This window comes from Apodemus sylvaticus, chromosome 1, assembly GCF_947179515.1.
Source record: "Apodemus sylvaticus chromosome 1, mApoSyl1.1, whole genome shotgun sequence".
Taxonomy (NCBI): Eukaryota; Metazoa; Chordata; class Mammalia; order Rodentia; family Muridae; genus Apodemus; species Apodemus sylvaticus.
In genome coordinates this window covers 61,894,808-61,917,392 of record NC_067472.1, presented here as the reverse complement: position 1 = coordinate 61,917,392, position 22,585 = coordinate 61,894,808, and the positions used below count along the sequence as shown (strand labels likewise).

At 53.2% G+C, this 22,585-nt stretch overlaps 1 protein-coding gene across 1 annotated transcript; it reads right to left on the bottom strand.

Moving 5' to 3' along the window:
- Positions 1–235: 235 nt before the first annotated feature.
- Trpm5 (transient receptor potential cation channel subfamily M member 5) lies at positions 236–22,055 on the bottom strand. The gene is made up of 25 exons (XM_052194829.1): positions 21,975–22,055; positions 17,491–17,617; positions 16,906–17,086; positions 15,703–15,869; positions 14,867–15,053; positions 14,112–14,176; positions 13,783–13,974; positions 13,406–13,508; positions 12,071–12,189; positions 11,400–11,738; positions 11,194–11,334; positions 10,958–11,081; positions 10,432–10,577; positions 9,645–9,757; positions 9,400–9,492; positions 8,827–9,085; positions 7,980–8,098; positions 7,665–7,797; positions 6,823–6,997; positions 4,145–4,298; positions 3,066–3,247; positions 2,625–2,757; positions 1,899–1,971; positions 1,399–1,465; positions 236–1,143 (listed from the first exon to the last, which is right to left on the bottom strand). The coding sequence occupies exons 2-25, from the start codon at positions 17,605–17,607 to the stop codon at positions 1,055–1,057; spliced, it is 3,471 nt and encodes a 1,156-aa protein (XP_052050789.1). The 5' UTR covers positions 17,608–17,617; positions 21,975–22,055; the 3' UTR covers positions 236–1,054.
- Positions 22,056–22,585: the final 530 nt, after the last annotated feature.

The following is a 22,585-nucleotide window of genomic DNA, read 5'->3' as shown; positions in this document are numbered from 1 at the left end:
CCAGTGAGGACCGCTATGAAGGTTTGCTATGGTCATTTACATTTGTCAATAGGGAACCTACCCAGTGGGCTCATAGCTGTGTTCAGCCTTGTGCCCTGATGGTATCTGCCCAACCCCACCCCCAGAAACCAATGCAGTCCCAGCACTGGGCCTGTATAGACCACAGGTTATAGGAGGAAAATAAGTTGTGGGTCAGCACATGGTTGGTGCCCAAGTGTGTGTCTCCAGGACTTGTGACCTTTGTTAAGACACAGCTGATGCTAGGTCATCCCCCTGAGGCTGTGCCAGGGAGAAGGATGCAGGGAGGATACATGAGTGAATATTCCTTGTGGAGGCCAGAGACTTGGACCAGCTTAGCTAGCCTGTTCTGCTAAGCACCAGGTCTGCCTCAGCCTCTAGTCCCCATTCTCCAAGTTCCTCTAAAAAGGACCTGGGTGGTCATTTAATTTGAGGAGCAATAGAAGGATGGAGAGGCCATATTCATTGGGTCAGACAACCTTCCAGGTGTTTGAAATGTTGGTTTAGCCACCCCTGTTGTCCAGTTTAACTACTTGAGGTGGTCTACAGGCTTTATAGAAAGTAAAATAGCATTGGGTACCCTTGAGCAATATCTTGGGGTTTTTGCCAGAACAATCAAAGAGTGCTGTGGGGGCTGAAAGATGGGAGCTGATTACAGCAGATCGAGTCCTGCCCTCTAGAAGCTGGTCGACTGATGAGTGGATCAGAGAACAGAAAGAAACCTCTAGTGTTTAAGAGGTCGGCTTCTTAGGAACTCAGGGTAAGACAGGGACTAGACCTAAGTAACTCCATCCAGGCAGATGGTGTCATGTGTGGGGCTTGGAAAACTTTGCCTGCTGGAGAGGATACCTCCGGGGCTCCCGGATAGATGCCAAGGACATGAGTTTCTTTTTCATAGGAAGGGATGTCCAAGAAGTGGTCTGTGGCAAGGTCTTGAAGACCATTTCTTGGGGCTGCTGGGAGTAGGGGAAGGTTGATCTGACGCAAAAGCTCAGTTTGGCCAGGTCTGTGGTCTAGGGCAAGTGGTTTCTCCGTTTCAGGTGTCTGAGGGTGGCAAGCCAGCCTCTAGGTACTCCCTGTCTCTAGCAGAGGCTGGCTGACTCCTGCGACCACAGTTCTGAGAGCCTGGGAGCAAGAAAGGGAGAAAGGACCCTCAGCTGGAGAGCCCCAGCTGGGGCAGGGCAGGAGTGAGGCAAGGGCCAGGACATGGGAAGTGGTAAGGCTAGCAAGGCCAGTGCTAGGCAGAGCCTTGGGACACTAAGGTAGCAGGGACCTCTAGCACAGGTGGAGGAGGCAGCACCGGTTATGCAGCCCACAGCTTTCTGGTGACTGAAGGGAGGAGCCCATACCCATCTCATTCCCATGGCCTGGACCACTCACTTGAGTAGGTGCCTCCTGGAGCCAGTGCATCAGTCGTGGAGGACAAGAGGAGCATACAGTAGTTGGCCTGGAGAGAGCCAAGGGAGGTGCTGGGACTTCGGCAAGGCGGGTGGGCGGGGGTGGGGTGGGGGGCTTGGTTTCCTCCCAGTGATTGCCCTCCTGCCAGGGCTACTACTGCCCTGGGACTCCACACTCTGGACCAGGTCCTCCCATAGGTACATGATAAGGGATGGTGACCGGATGTGGCACTGAACCTAGGTTTTGTTGGACCCGCTCTAGAAGAACAATGGGTCTCTAAAGTGAATTGGGGCAGGGACAGACCTAGGCCTACAAATGCCTGTGCCCTTAGGCCTCGCCTGCCCTGTCCATAATCCTTCCACTCTGTGGAAGGCCCTAATGCTACCCATTAGGATGCTGGTACAGGGCTGTGGTAGTTCCCACAGAACCAGAAGGATCTTCCCACCCCAGGAAGAACAATGAACAGTGGGTTGCTAGCTTGCCTGTGATTCCAGACACTTGATCCTCTTTTCTTGCTCTCTCAGCCCCACGATGTATTTGGCAATCAAGTCCACTCTGGAAAGCAGGGCCAGTTGTGACACTTCCATGTCACTCCACAAGGGGGAGCCTGCGTGTGTCCTAACTGCTTTCTCAGGGCCTCAGTTGGCTGTTGCCTCTTGCACCTACTGCCTTTCCAATCTTTATCTGGGGCCTGTCTATGGATGTGGAGCACATCTGTACCCTCCAAGAGATTGAGATCCTGTCCCTGCTTGGCCACCAAGCAATATGATAACCAGCAGGTCATCCCTATAAGTGTTTAGGAACAGCCCCTCCACCATCTAGCACTGACTAGGGAGAGGAGGAAGAGTCCCATTGCAGAAAGATGTCTAGTTATGGGCTTATGCTCTCGACCCACACACATACACCCTCCTCCTAGAGCAAGAGGGTATGTTTCCCCATCTCAGAGGTCCTATCACTAGCACTAGATGGTCTCACCCAGCCTTAAGGCAGTTCAGAAAACCCCACCCATTACTGACAAGGGTTCTACATGTTCACAATGGGGAGCCCCTCTAAGACTTACTGCCCCTCATAACACCAGGGTCAGCCCAGCCCTACTGCATCTACCTGCCTCCTGCAGGGTCCTAGCTGCACCTCTCAGCAACTCATGAACAGAAATGACACCTGCCAGCCTGAGCCTCATCTGTCTGCTGTCCCACGGGCTGCCCTACCTGTGTGCTGTTTTCCTCAGCACCTCCCCTTCGCTGTCCCTCCTTCGTTTCTCCATGGTACTCAGGAAGTTCTCCTTTTGAACTGTTTCCCAGGTAATGATCTTCTGGTCCAAGGGGTCAGGCAAGTCTCTCTCTGGCAATGTGGAAGACAGCAACAAGCTTTGGAGAGCTGTGTGGGCCCCTGGGGAGAGCCCAGGCCCAGGCTGATGCGAGGGAGATCAAGGGCGGACACCACCAGGCAGAGCGCAAGGTAGATGACAGAAATAAACCCCATGCAGAGGTTTCAGGCTGCAAGGAGATAGGCTGGCCTTGTGGCTGTCTAGTCTGTACCTGAACTTTGGTTTACCAGACAGGACCTAGATGAGGAACCTCAGCCCCTTCTATGATCTCCTCTGTCCGTTGGCACCCTTAGGAGCAGTGGCATCCAGCCTGGGGCCTCACCCAAGTGCTGCCGCTTTCGCTGGGCTTCCTTCCTGAAGACCTGCTTGAGCACCAGGCTCAGGTGGCTGAGCAGGATGAAGGGCGGGGCCAGAGCTGGTCGCCCGTGGTATTCAACAATGAGGTGGTAGCGTTGAAACTTCCAGAACATGTCTGCATTGCCTTGCACCACCTGGAATGTGTAGCTACAGGACACATAGCCAAGCCCTTGCCTTATAAGCAGCTCTCCCTGCTATGAAAGCCCCCCTCATCTACCTCCCAGCCCACGTGTAACCCCCTGTACCCCATTTTCCATCCTTCATCTCACCCCTTCACCTCCCACTCCTTATATGTCATCCCCCATTACAGCCAGTGGGTAGCCAGGCTGTGCTGGGAGCCCTTTCAGAAAGATAGAGGCTAACAGTTAGTTTTAACTGTCAACTGGACACAGCTTAGAGTCGCCTGAGAAGGGAACCACAATAGCGGGACTGTAGCGATCATACTGACCTGTGGGTGTGTCTGTGGGGGATTAGATTAATGTAGGAGGGACCAGCCCACTGGGGGCTGCACTATTCCCTGTGCAAGAGGTCTTGAGCTGTATAAGAGGTCTAGCTAAGCATGAGCCTGCGGAACTAGCAAGCAGCCCTCCTCTGTGCTTCCTGCCTTGAGCTCCTGCCCTGAATTCCCTCTGTGACAGACTGTGATCTGGGAGTATAAGATGAAATAAGTCCTTTCTTCTCCTAAGTTGCTTTCAGTCAATTTTATCAAAGCAACAGAAATGAGGCTAGGATGGGGGTCCAGCACCCCTCAGACATATTCTCAGGTACACTACAGCAGAGCTTACTCAGTCGGGTATTTACACAGCTCTGAGTCCCCAACCCTTTAGACTCACCGTCCTTCCTAACAGGACAGACACCAGGAGTGTGTCCATAGTGTGTCCATACCTGGAGTGTTGGCTCTCTACTGTAGGTTCAGCCCAGGGGACAGAGCAGTTAAATACCAGGACATGGGTCCTGTCTCTCTCAGCACCCTGAAACCAGCCCTACTAAGAGGCAGCATGGATTAGCGAGGGCAGGTGGCCAGAAGTGGAGGCAGGAGGGTACCTGAACATGGCGATCAGAAGGTTCATAAGTAGCACATTAGTGACGAGCAGGAAGGTAACCAGCAGGAGAATGACCAGCCAGTTGGCATAGAGATTAGGGCAGGAAGCCGAGCTTTCCAGCAGCAGAGGGTGAAGAGAACAGTTCACACGAGCCTCTGCAAGGCAAACAGGCACCTTCAGATTGGGAGTGTGGTTCCGAGCTGAGGCCGACCGTGTGGGTGCTGGGTAGGTGGCCAGGGGCCGGTTCACATGAGGGTAGCTAGTTTAAGCACCAAAAGTCCCATTGTGAGAAGCCAGCCCTAGTTGCACCAAACCAACAGGTGGTCTGTTCATCAGCTGCCTCCTCTACTGGGATTCCATGGAGGCAAGCCCAGGCCATGTGAGGAAGTGAGAACAAAAGTCATAGAACCCTTTCCTGTCTGTCATTGCATGAAACAACTCCTCCATCTGCCCCAGAAAGGCCTCCTGCCCGGGCCTTTCCCACCCAGGGCTCCCAGATGGACTCGAACCTGCAGCTTTCTAGGTATCTCTGCCTATAATGGGAACACCCAAAGCCCTGGGCATCCCCCAAGGACTCTAAGTCACAACACCTGCCCCTTATAAATGCCATCCCCTTTATTTATGCCCTTCCCCTGCAGGGTCCCACCCTGGCCAAGCCTGCAGGGCAGCATAGACTGAGACTGCCCTCCCTCCCCTGACTCCATCCTGTCTTCTCCATGCTGTGTGCTGATGCATAACTGTTTGTGTACATAGGTATGGGCACACATGCATGTGTGCATGCAGGTGTACCACCTGCACACTTCAGAGAGTTATTACTGCTTCTTTTCTTCCAGATGTCAGTATCACAGGTGATTCTGTAGGGGAGGCTGCCTTGAGGTACAGTTTTGGGATATTTGACTTTTCAAGGTCTGGCATATGTACTGGCATTCCTCTGACCTTGTCTCCCTTTCTGGGACAAATCCCTGCCTTGTTTACCCAGTGAGTTATCATGACAGGCAACCCAGGTGAGTTGTGGAATGTTCTATCATATGGAGGGGTGCATTCAGTCATCTGAGAGTACCAGATCCCCCTCCAAGGCTGCCTTAACAGTCACTCCATCCCCCCAACCTATGAATCTGCTCCAGGTTCTGTGTCCCAGGCTCTCTTCCCTTCCCTAGGTGACCCAGAGGGGTGGTCAAGCCCTCAGAAGCAAGGAGGTTTTGAAAAGTCGTAAATCCTGCCTGAGGCCTGAGAAGGCCTGCCTGGCCTGGCTGAACACAAGTTTGGCCCTGAAGCCCAGAGCCTGGTGGAAAAGGAGGAAGTGGAAGAGAGGTAAGGACTTCCCAGGTCTCCATACCCTGCAGACTGGGCCAGAACTACCGAGGCCTCAGTTTCCCTCTGAGCACAGGCATGTTAGAGAATACCAGCCCACTCCCAGCATAGTAGACACGGTGTATGGGGGACTGGCAAGGCTGCTTCACGGCTCACTCCGCCTGCCACATCTATAGTGGTTCTGCGAACCCTGCAGTGGCCTCCACGCCTAGACTAAAGACCACCCTGCTACCTTGATCTCCAATGCCTGTGGAGGAGAAACCAGAGTTACAGTTACTACGGAACTGAGACCCCAGAGCTGCCCTGGCTGTGGGGTACTCACCTTCCTCTTCCTGGCCCCAGGAACTGAGGCGGTGAGGCCATATGGCTCAGGGGAAGGGAGAAACAGGCAATGTCTGCTTAAGCTAATGGCCTAGAAAAGTGATGGCTCAGTTGAGCAAACACCAAAGGCAGTGTGATGGGAGAAGAAAACAGCCCAGGGTATGGCTTGGGAACACCCCAATTAGAAGTTAATTTCCAGCCCTTCTGTCCATGGAGGCCTGGGCTTGCTCCAGTCTCACTGTCATCTGTTGACAAATATGCATCAAGTGTTGTAATTGCTGACCTGGCTTCATTAATGGCCTCCCCCAGGATAGCTGGGGTCAGGTCTCTGTTGACCATCCAAACTGCATGGCCTCATGGTTAGATAACACTAAGTCCCTTGACACTGGCTAGAACACTGACACCTCCCCCAGTGCCTGAATCTGCACCCTATCTCTAAGTCTGCACATGTCCAGTAGTGACATATGGAGCCTCTGTCCTGATCCCCCACTCTCTAGGCCTCTTTCCAGCCTAATGAACTGAATCCCTATGTTTGCCCAATCTTAGCCACCTTTGGTCCTCCTAGGTCCCCATTCCAGATCCAGGGTTTTTCTTCCTCCACCATCCACAAGACCCCTGCAGTAAGTACATAGCTGTGTCCACTTGTCATGAAGTCCCCAGAATCTCCATTAGCCCTAACTAGGTGTAAGGCCTAGCTTGAGGGGACACTCATGACTATAGACAAGCCTCATACCGCTGACACACTGGATAGGCAACATGCACAAGTTGAAGCCCATTACATCACTTGACTTCCCCAGGAAGAAATCCAGCCCTGTGTATTCAGAATCTACATGGCTCACTTCTCAGCCAGGGAAAGGTTGGGGCTCCATGGCTGGCTGTGTCTTACCCTACTCTGGGTCTCAGCCTAGAAAGTATGCAAGGCCTGTGGCCTAGACTTAGGATGCCATTGTCTCAGCCATTTTCAGCCAGGGACCTGGTGACCCAGAGGTCCCAGTGGAGCCTAGAACCCACCCACCATCAGCCCACCCATCCTGGCTCAGCACAAACCATCGATTTCATCCAGAGGGATTTGCCCAAAGATCTGCAGGTAAGGCCTGTAGAGCACCCGTCGGAAAATCCACTCCAGACGGCCATCGTGGGGGTGCAGCAGGGCCTGAGTGGTCACACCATAGGCCACGAGCCACACACTCAGGAAGAAGAGGAAGAAGAAGACATCCTTCATCTGCAGGGGGAAGGTCATAGGGCATGGATGGCCTGGATGGGAACTTGCCCTCAGGGGTCACAGAGGGGGCTCACTCTACCCCAGGGTGGAGTTCAGAGAGCTTACCCTCACCTAGGGTTGGAGTTCCAGGGTTTTCACCTCAACCTAGGGTTAGAGGCCCAGGGGAGTCATCCCTTCCCAGGCCTGTGGTGTTAGGGTTCTCACCATTACCTTGGTTGGGGTTTCAATACTTACTCCCATCCACAGTCAGAGGTTCCAGGATTCTCACTGCTCCCCGGGGTTGGAATACCAGGGGTTCACTACCACCCAAGGTCAAGGTTCGAGAGGGCTCACCCCTGACCCAAGTTAGGGTTCTGGGGAGCTCATCTCACCCAGGGCTAGGGTCCCATTGGCTGCCATCTACCCAAAGCTGGAGTTATAAGGGTCACCCCTCTAAGTGGATGCAATTGGTACCTCATCCCCATCCAGAGTCAAAGCTCCGCGCCCTTCCCATCTATGAGTCAGTGTTCCTTTGGGCTCTTCAGCTATCCAGGGCTGAGATCCCAAGGGACTTACCCCCCAACAGGTTTAGGGTCGCCATCCACTGAATAATCTAGGTTCCCCATCCATCCAGGGCGGGATTCCCGGTACCTCACCCCCCTCAAGGCTCGGGGTCCCAACGACCCACCATCCGCTCCACAATGATGATCTTAGGACCCAGCTGCTTGTGAATAGCAAAGATGTGGATGAGCCGAAGTGTGAACACCATGAAGTCAATGGCCAGAACGGTCCGGCCAGCCTCGAACACCGAGGGCACCATTCTGGAGAGGGACCAAGGCTGGATAAGACTGCTGGCACCATGGAGGGCAAGAGGTTTCCCCCAAGACACAAAGTATGCTTGTCAATTGACCAAAAACCAGGTTCCAGAACCACACTGGGGTTCCAGAACCACACTAGGTAGGACCCCTGGAGCCTGCCCACCAGCCCACTTGAGGCTACAGACCTACAGGTGACACCAACAATGAACAGGAAGATGGCCACCATGTCACACTTGTTCCAGTTGTCTTCTACGTACAGAGTGAACTTCTTCACCAGGTGTGTGTCCTCGTCTGTGAAGAAGCCCTGGCAGAGAGAGAGGACCTGATTGCAGCACCAGGTCTCTCTTGCTGAGACCATGATGAAATCTGCATGAATCAGAGCTCAGTTTCCAAGTTAATCAGAATCAATTGATGACTAGCACCCACTGTATGGCTAGGACTGGACGTATCAATGGAAGAGATTTCAGGGTTGTCTGGAGACAAAAAAAAAATGAGGTCAATCTAAACTTAGGGTCAGGACTGTCTGTGACTAAAACTCAGGGTCAGTTTACTTTGAGAGTCTGGAATTAGTCAGTGACTCAGGTCAGGGTTCAGGGTCAGTTTACACTGAGTGTCTGGACTTAGCCAGTGACTCAGGTCAGGGTTCAGACTCTGACTAGGGAATCATGATCATAATCAATCTGGAGCAGAGATCAGGGCTTAGGATGGAGCTGAAATCAGCTCAGGTTGGCTCTAGGACTGGAACTCAGTTTGTGACCAGGGTCAGGGGTCAAACTGTGATGACTAAGACTTAGTCTGTGACTAGGATTAGGGCTTAGTCTGATTAAGATTGGGTCTTGGTCTGGATATGGAATTGGGGCTCTCTCTGTGACCAGGACCAGGACTCGGTAGAGTGGGTTGACAGAAAGGCCACACAGTGGTCTTGTTCTATACATTAAAAAGTCCTACCTCCCCCAGATCAGGTCCCACCTGAGGCACATATAACACAGCCTGAGTTGCAAAGTCCGGGAGCAGGCCATGCCGGCCACTGACCTGTCGGATTTCCTCCAGCACCAGTGTGAACACCCAGAAATAGAGGGTAACCTCAGACCCCGATGGCCCCTGGGGTGGTGGCCTGAAATCCACCAGCAGGACATAGGTGAACAGGAAGAGGAATGCGAAGTACATGACCACATTCCCCAGGAACACAGTCACAGGAGCGCCCCAGAACTTCCTCCACCGCGTGAGAAGGAAGGCAGCTTGTGGGCCTAGATCGCCTGGAGCCCTTGGCGCCTCTGTTAGCTTCTCCAATCTGTGTGAGTGCAGAGGTCACCATAGCGAGGAGGTACCAAACCACAGTACCCTGTGGGAGCCTGATTCTGTCTACCATGTGTCTAGCAGCTGGCCAGTGCCTAGTGGCCTTACTCTCTCCATCCTTCCCAGCATTCTCCATCCTTCTTAGCCCCCACCCTCCCCTACCTTCTAGCTCACAGTCTCCTTCATTTTTTCTGCCCTCTATCTTTCCAGGCCCACTCTCTCTTTCTGTTTTCTAGCTCCTTCCCTCTTTCCCCACTCCCTGCATCCTTCTTGCCCCCTTTATCCCCTTCACCCCCTGCTACCCCTTACTGGCCGCCCTGGCTGCATAGGAAGCTCTTTTCCATATCCAAGCTGTCTGGCTCCTGCAGATCTTCGAGATCCATCCTCTGCGGGGCATCCTCACTGCAACACAGAGAAGAATATCCCAAGCACATAGACAGAAGAAAGTACTGGACCAACGGGGGTGGAGGTGGGGCTCACTAGCCAATCTGACGTAAGGCTGTGAGACCCGAGAACAAGAAGACTGGCACCTGCTGATGCCTGCATCAGCCTACCTGAAGGAGATGAGGTTTGTGTAAATGAGGGCTGGGCAGGTGAAGGCACCCAGAAGCCGCAGGATGGGTGTGCCTGTGGCCATGTCTCCCCACCAGATCTTGGTCAGGAACGCCTAGAATAAAGTCACATGTTCTGGCTGCCTGTCACTACACTTTCACTCATGTAGGGCTGTGTGCCTGAGATACCCTACCCAGACCCCTCTCAAGCCCCCTCCTGGAGCACTGGCTCTGGCAGAAGGGCAGACTCTTTATAGGAGGATGTGTTTGATTGTTTTGCAGCCTGCCTGCTTTTCTTCTTTTTTCTCTGAGGAAGTCTTCCATAACCCAGGATAACTATCACTGTCAACTACATACCCCAAGATGGCCTGGAACTCCTGAGCCTTCTGTTTTTGCCTCCGTAGTGATAAGATTGCAGGCATGCGCCACTACACCTGGCTTATTGAGTGCTGGGAATTGAACCCAGGTCTTCAAACATGCTGGACACACTATTAAATGAACCACACCCCCAGCCCTGTTGTAACCTTTCAATAACAGAATTATGGATTGGAGTTACAGACAACCGAACTGAGAACAGGTATTGCTGGGCCCAAGAACCAAGCTAGGAAAGTATCCTTGATGGAGGAAGCTGAAATTCAGCCACTCTCCCGGTCCCTCCCCTATGTAGCTCAGACATGGGCTAAGAGCTTCAGGCTGGGACATTCAGTTACCTCAGTGTCCTATGCGGGTAACCTGGGCCCTGCCAACCCTCCTTGCCCTCTGGCCATCCTTAGGCTGGTCAGCCACTTACTTGCACACCATCATGGGCAAAGAAGGCCTTGGCATCGGCTTCAGTGGCCAGGTGCAGGCAAGTGGTCCTGCTCCAGCTGTGGTTCCTGCGCACCAGCAGGGCAAAGGCACGGTCCTCACTGTTGCTGTAGCACTCTGAGAAAAGATCTGTGCCCCAAACCAGCTGCTGGGATGGAGTACTGATGTCCAGTCCCTGGGACCCCCCCATTACCCCTGTCCTCTGCAGCGTATGCCCTGAATCTACTTCCTGGGGCTTAGCCAGACCTCCCATGCTACAAGGCCACCGAGAGTCCCACTGACCTCAGGGCCCTTTTTAACCTCTGACCTTCTCTGGTCCTTCCCCTTCACCCTCAGGATTGAGAGGGCCTCCACCTCCTGGTCAGGACTTCCTGACCAATTTCCATCTCTAGGAGGAAATGCTCTGTGCTCTGCTCTACACAGGAGGCCATGGGGGTTACCCTGGGCCACGTGGCTATCAGAGACATCTGCAGGGGACCAGAGGCAGAGGCCTTCTGCCTGTGACTCACCCAAAGCCAGCTGCTCATACTTGGCCTCACGCATGGTGCGGGCCACCTCTGCCTCTTTCTCCAGGTGGGACATTTCCTTTATGATCTTGCAGGCAGCCAGAGCAGCAGCCACACCCTCCCGGCCCTGGAAGATAGAGAGACAGGTTTTTAGGAGGTGGCCCAACCATCCCAACATCCCCCAGCCTGCCTCTTGAGATGTCCAAGGGAGTCAGCTGTGGACTGAGGGGGCTGCTCACCATGGCCCAGAAGTATGTGGCCATCTCATAACGATTCTGAAGCACAGCCCAGAGGAACAGGTCCCTCCAAGGGTCTTCACTCTTCCGACTGAGGTCTGGCAGCCACTTTTGGCCTGCGGGTCGCTTGGGTGGCCCTCTCTCCTGCAGAACAGGACATCAACATTCAGCCTACCCAGCATGCCCTAGCCCAACCTGACTCTACTCACCTCCATCCTGCGCCCGTCCTGGTAGAAGCCACGGCAGGCGTCATGCAGGAAATCTTTGAGTACACGGGAGACCTCATGGAGTGAGAAGGCAGGCAGGCCAATGGGCAGCTCCCGGGCCTGTTGGGCACCCAGGCCAGCCAGTGTCAGCCGACCCTCCTCATGCTTACGCTGCAGCAGCTCAAAGAGGAGGCTCTTGGGGGACACAGAGTGGTAGAGCTGCTGCAGCCGCCCATAAGTCAAGAACTCAGCCATGTCAGCACCGCTGTCCACAAAGAGGCGTACGAAGTCAGGCTTGTTGCTGACTAGGGCATCCGTCATCACCTCTTCCAAGTCACAGGACTGCAGTCACCCAGTAGAGGAGATCACGACAGTAAGATGGAGGGATAGAAGCTGAACATCCTCCCCTGGACACCCCCAACATGTTCCCTGAAGCTGGGGCAGGCATGGGTCAGCAGAACATGCTGGCCTCAGGCGCCAGGGAGAGGAAAGGTCTAGTGAGTTAACATGAAGAGCGTTAGGGCCCCCTCAGTTGGGACTTTGAGTGTTCCCTAGCATCACCTTGACTCCCTCCAGGGCTATATCTGAGACAGAATGGGCCCAGATGATACTCCTGACATCCCACTACTTCAGACTTCAGTGTACAAGTCAGGCCAGGGCAGTGGGGAAAGCACCTTCCATTCCACGTCCCCATTGAAGATTTCACTCTTGGCAATGTCCACGCGATCCCAGGCCACTGCTAACTTGAGCTCATCTAGGTAGTCTTGGGCTTCTTGACTGTGGCTCTTGCAGGCTGTAGGTAGAGGTGAGTCCCACAGAGCTGGGAGGGACTAGAACTCTGTAAGGACTTGATGGGGGTTGAGCTGCCTCTAAACAGCAACAAGAGGCATAGGGCTGAGCATTCAGGGGCAACATCCCAAAAGCCCCCTGGACACGGCCTGGTGAGGCAGAAGCATGCTGTCAGTAATGTAGCACTTCAGCCAGCATCTTCTTGCCTGAGAGCAGGACAGGGCTGTACATTCTCATGCAAGCACATTTCTTCCATGGGGATGCCTGACACTTTCACTAGAGGCCACACTTACCCACAAGCCCCAGAGTTAAGAGCAGCAGGCTTTTGCCTCCTTGGGAGTGTGACTCACTGAAAACCACAAGTGGTCCTGTATGTGTCTTTCTGGACCTCACTGGCTGGGGAAGGGAAATGACTAAATCCAGAGCTGCCCCTTTGTAGTCTGAGCAGACTGCGAGTTTGCCATGTAGCTGATTTGCTGTCATCAGCTTGAGCAGCTGATCCTCCTATCTACCAAGCAGAAGCTACCACATCTGGTTTAGGTGCTGCTGACATTGAACCCAGGGCTTTGTATATGATATTCAATCCTTCCACCAAATGAGATATATCCACAGCCCCAGATGCCCCAGGCCCTCTTAGAGTGGCCTCTTCCTCAGGTGTGTCCCCATCCCTTCCCCAGCAAGGGCACTCCCAGCTTCCAGCCTGTGCACACCTGCTCCAGGTCTGCCCTGCTACATGGACAAGCCTGGGTGGTAATCCAACATATCCATCAGTAGCTGAGTGGACAGACCTGTCCACTACACAGTAGACTTTAGAATTCAGCCATAGAAAGGAAGGACTTCTGGGCATAGGCTGCCCTGGGGACAGAACTGAGGACATTGTGCTTCAAGAAGGAGGCTGGGTACAAATAACACGGACTGTGATTCCATTCATGTAAATTGGCCCCAAAGCTCACATTCTTAGACAGAGAGCAGGGACTAGGACCTGGGGACAAAATGAAGTTATTGCCAAGACTGTTGGAGGTGGGGTGGGGGGGGGGAGGTAATAGAAAATTCCAAGAACTGGAGATGGTTGCAATGCCCTGGGGCTAGATCATAAGCTACTGAACTGAACACTTCAGAAATGCTTCATGAATTTGTGAGTCATCTTTCCTACCTGGGAAGGGCTGGCAGGGATCCACTGTGAACATTGCTAAGTCTGTAGCCTCTGAGGGCAGGCTTACCTTTCACGAGTGCCTTGAGGATGACGGTGTCGAGGTCTTCAGAACCCTCCTGCTCGAAGTCGTATACTGTGAGCAGGTGGGGGTGTGCAGCAATGTTCTGTAGCTAATACCAGGAAGAAGGCTCGAGGTCTGAATGTGTCCTGGAAGGGTCCTCAGATGGACCACTTTGTACCTGCTAACCCACAAGCCTATCTCAGGACGGCCCACAGATTGACCAGGCTAGCTGTCTGGACTGGGAGAATTCCGAGGGATATAGGAAGAGAGCGCATAGGCTAGGCCTGCAGGACTTTCAGGAAGAGCATCCCCACCCAGGGGAGGCTGGGAAAACAGAGGCAGAGGTTGGCCCTAGCAGCCCCAGCAGCCCCAGCAGCACGCACCAGCTCTGTCCAGTGTACAATGGCTTCCCAAGAGAAACACTCGCTGGGGAATTTCTCTCTCAACTGCTTCTCAGCTACCTGGGGCACCAGGAGATGAGGCTGGCTCACCAGGGCAGCGAGGACATCAGCAATGCCCCCAGAACCTGCCAGGATCAGCCATGGGGCAGCCTGCTCCACGGCCCTAGAAATCCTCTGGGGAAGCAGAGAAGGTGACACGCAGATAAATGCTTAGGGGGTGTCTCAAGCCTCCATCCCACCCCATAGGTGCCCTGAGAAACTACCATATTCTCAGGGCTCCAGCCAGGGAATTGTTTTCTTCCCACCCTTACCTCTAGGGTGCTGGGGTCACCATTGACCAGCAGGCAAAGGACAGGTATCTGGATGCTGCTGGCGCCTGTGAGCAGAGCATCTGTGAGGCCATTTGATGCTCAGAACGTGAGAACTCAGGGTCATCCTCAACTTCAGACATCCCCACGTACCATGTTTCACACACCCTGGCCTAGCCTGGCCTGGCAAAAGCTTCTTTCCTTCCTTCCCCGCACCTCCCCCCCCCCTTTTAAAAATAAAACCTCAGAATCTGATAAAGCCCAGTCTAGTCTTGATTTCTAAATGTAGTTTATGGTGATCCCCTGCTTTCATTTCCAGAGTGCTAGTAACTTATAAATATTGCTGTCCTTTAATATTTTCCTAGTCTTCCTCATACCCTCCTTTAGCCACAGATGTACCCATTCCCTCAGGCAATTCTGCTCCCTGGTGGCAGTGGCGGGGACTGCACCTCTGGGAAGACTTGATTAGCAGAGTCTGCAGCCAGAGCAGGGACAATTAAAACAGCAGCAACTGCCCTGTAGTCTGGCCAGGAGGTGGCTGCTGTCTAGCCAGGGCCACACTGCCCAGCTGTGTCATTCTCCCATCCCACACCGATGGCTCTTCTTCCCAGGCCTTGTATGCTCAGGCGTGCAGGGGCCCTTCCCCGCTTCCTGGAAGGCCCTTTCCCAGTCTCTCCATGAAGTTCTTACTGGTGTGTGCCATGTCTCCATATCTGCATCCCCAAGATGCTGCTCTGGGCAGCTAGAGCGGGCCTTACCCCCATAGCCTGTCCTCTGCTGAGAGATGTGCTTCTCCAGGCTCAGCTGCAGCTCGGCCAGTCCGTCGTTCCCACTCCCAAGGGCGCCTGACTCCACGAGGATGAAGTGGGAGAGATTGCTGTCCAGGGGGCAGAGGGGTCCCTGCATGCTGCCCTCATCTGCTGGGTAGCGGATGGGAGTATCCTCCTGTGCCAAGGAGACACGGGGAGGCAGAGACTTTAGGAGCAGCTTGGGCTGGGCCTTTCTGTGCTGTGCACGCCATGCTGGGGCCCTGGGCAAGGCTTCAGCAAGGCCTCAGAGTCCCCACCCCTCAGGCAGAGGGAGGCTGGACTGCTGGGCCAGGGGCCTCCCTGGATTGAGTGAACCATGGAAACAGCTGGGGCCAGGGCTGTGCAAGCTCCACCTTCTAGACTCTTCTGGGCTGGGGTCCAGACTTTACCTCAGTGGGGCCTCCTGGGCCTCTCATTAGTTCTGCCTTACACAGTCCACAGGGTGGGGGATGTGTATGAATACCAGAGAGCAGAAGCCACCTGGCCAGGGTTTTCTGGACTTGAGGACAACTGTCCAGCCAGACTGGGCCCAGAGTGTTATCAGCCTGGCTTTCTGTAGGGAGTACAGCAGGTTGCCCTTATTCCTGAGAGATGCTGCCACCTGGTGGGAAGTGCTGGGCCCATGGAATCTATGTCTTCCCACCGCAGACCATCCTCACCTCCTACTTCTCAATACGTTCAGGGCCTCTGGGAGTGGCATAGTTCTTCAGCCTACCTATTGCTTCCTCTACCCACCCAAGCTCACTAAACTCTATCAGCCGTGGTCCCGTGAACCTGTCACTAACCTGGACACCATCTAGAAGTTGACGGTGAAGGATTCGATCCAGAGAGGCCATTCCGATGGCCACCACACGGACCTTGGAGGATGTGCTGGCCAGAGAATGATCGCGTACAGCCTGTCCAACATGGCGAGCCAGGCCCACATGGAGGGCGCTGGTCAGGATCCAGGCACCTATGGGAGGGGAAGAGAAGGGTCCTGGAGTCCTCACAGCTGGCTGACCAGGGAACCAAGTAGTGGGAAATACTTTTTTTTTTTTCTTTCCTCCAGATAGGTTTCTACAATGCACGCTATTCTGAAACTCAAGTGATTCCATGTGTTCATGTACTGGAAATCCAGTATGTACCACCGCGCCCAGCTCCAGGGTACACTTTGAGACTGATGGGAATACTAAGGCTCAGGGAGGATATGTGTGTGGCAGTGACCTTTTCCCAGATTTGTCCTAGATGCTGCCCCACAGCATCAGTTCTGGGCAAGGATCTGAAGGACAAAGTTCCTATCTGCATCTGACTGCAAACTGTTCCTTTATTATAATAACCACTTCTGCAATGAGAGAGACTCAGAACTTCTGGCCCCTTTGCTGGGTATATGTTCATGTGTGCAGGACACCTGTATCAGGGGACAGATGTATGTGGAGGCCAGAGGTGCCATTCACCTTGTCTCTGTAAGATGGTCTCTGATGAACTTGGAACTCACTGATTGGGCAAGTCTGGCAGGCCACTGTCACAAGCTACAGGGACTTGTCTGTTTGCCCTAGCATTGGGACTAAAAGCACATGCCTCCATGCCCAACTTTCTGTTTGGGTGCTGGGGATGGGATTCTCGTCTTTAGCCATTGAGTTATCTCACTATGTTGGTTAGTTTTAGCTTCTTATTAAAATTATGTATGTGTATGTCAGTATACGCATGAGCGAAGCTTCCTGAGGAGACCAGGGGTGTTGAGTCTCTCTGGAGCAGGAGTTACAGGCAGCTTCAAGCTGCCTGCCATGGGTGCTGGGAACAGAACTGCAGACCCCTGCAAGAGCAGCACATCCTCACTGCTGAGCCTCTCTGACCCCTGCCATCATCAACCTGACACGACCCAGCATCACCAGGAAAGAGAATCAGCCTGGATCAGATTGGCCAGTAGGCTTGTCTGTGGTGGATGGTCTTGGTTGTAAAGTGATGCAGGCAGACCTCGCCCACTGAGGGCGGGGCAGGGGGAGCCTTACCTGTACTCTGAGCCGCTTTCACCAGCCCCTTGCGCAGGACATCCCGAAGCCAAGACTTCATAACAAAAGGCCGTTCTTCACCCACCAGGGACACCACCAGGTTGGGGGCTGGCAGGTGCCACTCGGTGAGCAGGAGTTCAAAGAGCATGGAGGGGGGCACATTGCTTGGCACCTTCACAAACTGCAGGGTAAGGGGCTGGTGGGTTCCAGGTGGTAGACAGCGCTGGGCGGTGGGATTCTGATCATGGGGGAGGAGGCTGGGCTTATGGAACAGGGCAGGCCACAGGAGGGCAGGTTTAGACCGTCCCTCCTTGGGTCAAGGCTTCTGTGTGGTATGGCCATTGAAATATATCCTCCCCCTGTGAGTGGAAAGCGAGGCAGGAATCCAGAACCTCAAGGTTCTCGTTATCACCAGGGCAGAAAGCTACACTCAGCTTTTGCCCATCTGATCAGGGTCTCTGCACTCAGCTCACAAGGAATGAACACAGGGTGGGTGAGTCGACCCCAGTACTGGGCTTTAAGGAAAAAGTAAGACTTGGGGATTCCAGGCATGGTGGATTTCACTCAGGGGTGTGTTGCCCCTACCTTGCCTCGCTTCTTCCCAGACCCTCCGAAGTTGATCTCTCCCCTGCACAGGACTGGCTCCCAGCCATCCCCAGTATCTGGGGTGCTGCCAGGGCAGGAGCTCTGGGCTGTCTGCATGGTGGCTTTTCTGTGAAACATATGATGGAACCCATAGGATGGACTAGCCACCCTCTTCTCCTCTTCATAAGGAAGACCATCCCCCCGCCCCCAGCATGTGAGGCAACTGTTCATCTGCTGGTCCCACCTGGGCTCTACCTCCCTCTCAGTAGTTGTAACTAAAGTCAGGCTCATTCTTCACTGGGGATGGGGGCACAGCAAATTTACTGAACTCCGGGCATCTGGATTCCAACACACTTGTCACTGTCACCGTTCTCCAGAGGCTTTTTCGGGGGGGAGGGGGGGAGAGGATCGCTTGAAAACCTCCAAAGACAGCAGGGAATTCATTCTCCCAACCCCTGGGAGCCACACCCTAGACTGCTCCAGACAAAGTCCCAGGCTTTTGCCCGGGTAGCTAGGTGAGAAGGCAGGTGATCTAGCTCAGATGCGAGGAGGCTGGGAGGACAGAGTGGAGGAGAGGAGGGGCCTCGGTGGAACTGGAAGTCCAGGGAAGGGAAGCAGAGATGAAGTTAGAAAGGGGAGCAGGAACAGAAGGCGGAAAGAAAAACCAGGAAGGGAAGTCCATGGAGGGGGCAGGTGAAGAGGGCAATGGGAAGAACAGGAAGCAGGGAGAGAAAGACCCCACCCGACTCTTCCCTGCCAGTTCCCACCTTGGTAATTAGAGGGTGAAGAGGCTGCCGGCAGCATCCCTCACCCAGGCTGGGCTCTGGTCCTCTCCCACACGCCCAGCCAGCCCTCAGCCCTACCCTTCACTTTAGTAACTTGAGTGGACTAGCCTTGTGGTATGCAGCTGGGTTCCCTACAGATCCCCTGTGTCTCTTTAATGAATGTCAAAAACCTCTACTGCACGTTGTGGCCCTGCCTCACCATGCCTTGGCTCCTGAAAGCCAGTGTCCATCCAGGGAGGAAGAACATACTGGAAGGACCTCCCTTGGCTCCACTGTAGGTAGAGATCCTGTCTCACATGAGACAGCACTTTCCATACCGCTTCCCAGGTCTGCATGGCTGTTTCGTGTGCAAAGCTTTGGGGTACCCGCGTGATAGCACTTCAGAACCTGCACTTTTTACAGAGGAATACCTGTGCATATAGGGGGCTGAGAAGGATGGGTATAGGGTAGTATAAGTTATGAGGGGGCTTATTCTCTGCCTTTTGTAACTAACCTGGACTGGAGCTGAGCCAAGGTTCTCCCTGCATACCGCTGGAGCCAGCATGGTCATGGTGTTACTCCAAAAGAAAGTGTATCTCAAAAGATACATCTGACCCCTAATTCCTGGGTACTGTGCTAGAGCACTATAGAAGTTCAGTCTTTGCAGATGTGAACTGATGTTTACCTCTGATGAAGGTTCTGCACATGACTGACTCGTTAGAATGTGCTAGCTGTGGAAGTTGAAATGTTACAGATTCCTAGCTAACTTATCTCAGGCTGTCTTCAGCAACCATTTATCACCCACTTCTACTGTCAGACCTAATGTTCATCTTCCAGGGAAAGACCTTCAGCCTGTATTCTCAGCAAACCTCAAGCTTCCACCAACCCAAATGCCAAAAAATGTCATCAGACAGCATCTGAGGCCTATAGCAGAGATTCCCCGCTTAACTGAAACCTACCTGCCTGGTTATCCCACCAATGTATTTGATAAATGCCTTGACTTACTGTTGTCATTTGTTCTGTGACTACAAAGGTTATTTTAACCATGGCCACAGTGGAACATGTCCCTTGGGGTCTCATTAGCCATAGTCACTAAGTCTTGTTGTGTTTGGTGCAAGAGCACCGTTTCATGTTGCCGTAGGTGTAACTGGGATATGCTAAGCCATTGTGCTCTTCACCCTAGGCAGGTGTGGGAACAGAAAGGGAGAATCGGAGGTAGGACCCTCGGAAGCAGAAGAGGTAGAAAGGCTCCTCTTTGTGGCTGGTCTGGCTTGGGAAGACGCAGGGTTTCTTGGCGTCTGCTCTAGGTGCTATGACCGGGTTTTGGTTTGGTTGGGTTTTAGTTTTTTTGTGGCTTCCCTTACCTGGTGTACTGCTTAGTTTTGTCAACTTAACATAAACTAAGGTCATTTGGGAGGAGGGAACTTCAATTAAGAAAATGCCTACATCAGATGTCCTATAGGGACGCCTGTGGAGGCATTTTATTGATTAATGATGGATATGGGAAGATGCAGCCCACTGGGGACAGTACCACCCCTGGGCAGGTGGTCCTGAGTTCTCTAAGAAAATCAACTGAGGAAACCATGAAGAACAAGCTAGTAAGCAACATGTCTTCACAAACTTTGCTTCAGTTCCTGCCTCCACATTCCTGCCTCAAGTTCCTGCCCTGGATTCCCTTCCTGATGAACTGCATGGTGCAAATGGAAATTAACCCTTTGATCTCCAAGTCGCTTTTGGTCATGGTGTTTATCACAGCAGCAGAAAGCAGACCTAAGACATCTGGGCTTCATCTTGGCCTCCAGACCAAGAGAGTCATGTCACCCTGATTTTCCAATGTATGGCCCTACATGAAGGTAGCCACCATGGGTTACTGTATGGCCACAGGCAAGTCCTCTCCCATATATCTGCTTCCTGTAACCAGACCCAGCTCCTTGGTTTCTTGGGTTCCCTGCAGCCCATCCTGCCCCAGTTGTGGGAGATGTAAATTCACCCTACCCACACCAGGAGTTCACACCCAGGGCCTGTGGAGAGCAAAATTTGAATAAGGTCTTCCAGCCACAGGGGGAAAAAAAAACAGCTGATGGTTTTCCTGTAGGAATCTAGATAGGGTCACAGGCATGGCCCTGTGTGCTGGAACAAGGACCACAGGCTGGAGGCCTGACCTAGCTGAGGTGCACTCCTGAAGTGTTAGGGACAAAAAACCAAAATCCAGGAATGGATAGATATGCTATGGGGCCTTTCCTAGGGCTCTGAGGACATCTTTGAATTCCCAGGGGTTCCAGGCATCCCTTTGTTTATAGCCATGTGGGCCCAGTTCCTACCTTTGTGGTCAGGGACTTGTATCTGTGCTTGTCTGCACGCTCTTCTTCCTCTAGGGACCTCATCACTAGGACAGGACCCCCACCTTCCCTTCATCTATCTACAAACACCTTGTTTCCAAACGAAGCTACAGTCTTAGGGTCCATGTGAAAATCATGCTGCTCACACTAAATCTCACTATTGGAAAGAGAGTTCCCAGTCACATCTGGACTTGTGCTCTGCAATAAGAGAGGTAACTCAAGCTGTGTGTCTGGTTTAGAGTATGGAAGCCATGCTGTTTGCCCTCAGTCTTTGGACTGGGGATGGGACCACCTACTCTTCTTCCCACTTAGTTCCCAGTGGGAAAGTCATGGACAGCCTCATTTTGGCTGAGGGAGGAGTCCTCTGGGGCTCCTGAGTCTCTGGAGGCTCCTGAGTCTCCAAGGTTTAGGTCTTAGAGAGTGCCTTTCAAGATGGGGTTCAGCAATGCACCCCCACTCATGGACAATAGATTAGACCCTGCAGACCAGGTCACCTTGCCTTGCTTTAGCATAGACCGGATGGATGGTCCAGACTCCTGGATGCCATGGAAGATGGATGCGACACCCAAGAACTGCCAGGCCTTGCTATCCCCACCAAGCTGAGGTGGAGGGGCATCTGCGCAGGTGCCAAGTACCAGGCAAATGTTGCCACAAAGAGGGAAGGCATGCAAATAGGATTTGCATGTGCAGGTGTCTAGGTCTAAAATGCCCTCCTTTGTTGGTGTTTTTTCTGGGGGGAGAGGGGTTGAGCTACATGACCCTGATCATTCTCCTATGCCAGAACTTTGAAAGACAAAAACCAGATACTTAATCCCAAGGCAACTAAATGTACTTCTCAGACCCTAGTATGGGAAGATCCCAGAGCACCACAGATCTGGCACCCAAACCCTGGGGTCCTGAACTTATTTGTCCCCAAACTCTCTGTGCCAGCTTACAGTGATATGTGGGTAAAACCACAATGATAAGAAGGTCACTACATGGCACCCCACATCCCGTCAGTGGGGAGACCTAACATTCCTGACAGAGCAGGACACAGTTACAACTGTGAGGAGCTCAGTTCCTACCCCTAAACCCTTCCCCCAACCCCTGAGCTCAGGCTGACTTTCCAAGGTGCTGTGACAGATGTAATCTCCAAGTCTGAGGCTCACAGTTTGGATTGCCCTCCACCCAGACCCTCCCAAACAATGGGGTAGCCCTTTCCCTTGCCCATTGTAGACCTGTCCCCCTGATGCCACCCCTGATAGAACTGAGGAAAGAAAAGCATGAGGTAGGAATGTGGCTAGAACGTGGGCTCCTGCTTGCCCTTCCCACCTGCCCAGCAGAGGACTGGGCAATTTTCTGGCCCCACTCCCTATGCAAGCTGACCCTGGTGTGAGCTTACCTGTCTGTTCCTTCCAAATTCCTGGCATGTAGCTGCTGGTGCTGAATGTTGGAGCCACTCACCTACTGCAGGCTGTGTTCCTCCCTCGCTCCCCCCACATACCACACCCTGCACCTGGCAACCAATGATGTCTTAGAAAGCTGGGCCTGAGTGAACATAGGGTACCACCCAGCCACCAAGGACCAGATTGGTGCCATTGGTCTGAGACCACATCCAGGCTGGCCAGGAAGCTGTACGCATGGTTAAGAGGGGTTAGATGAAGTATGAGTCCTCTGTCCTTCCCTCCATGGGCTCCGCCTGGCACCGACAATGAGTGCAGCCTGGGAGTCTGCACTCTAACATGAGGTCATAGGTCAGAGGTCAGATGGGAATTCTGCTTCATTTCTCACCAGGCCTCAGTTTCTCTAGTTGAGGAGACAAGGACTGCCTTAAGACCACATGATCCATGAAAGGATGTCTGTCAAGTTGTCCCAAGGAGGATAGGCAAGCAGATGAAGTGAGGTCTCAGGAGATCTGCCCTGATCTGTGGTGTGTCATTCCTGTGGAATCCTACGGTGTGGGTGAGCTGAGTACTGTTTACTTACCTGTCAGGCAGTCAGTGCCTTGGGGAC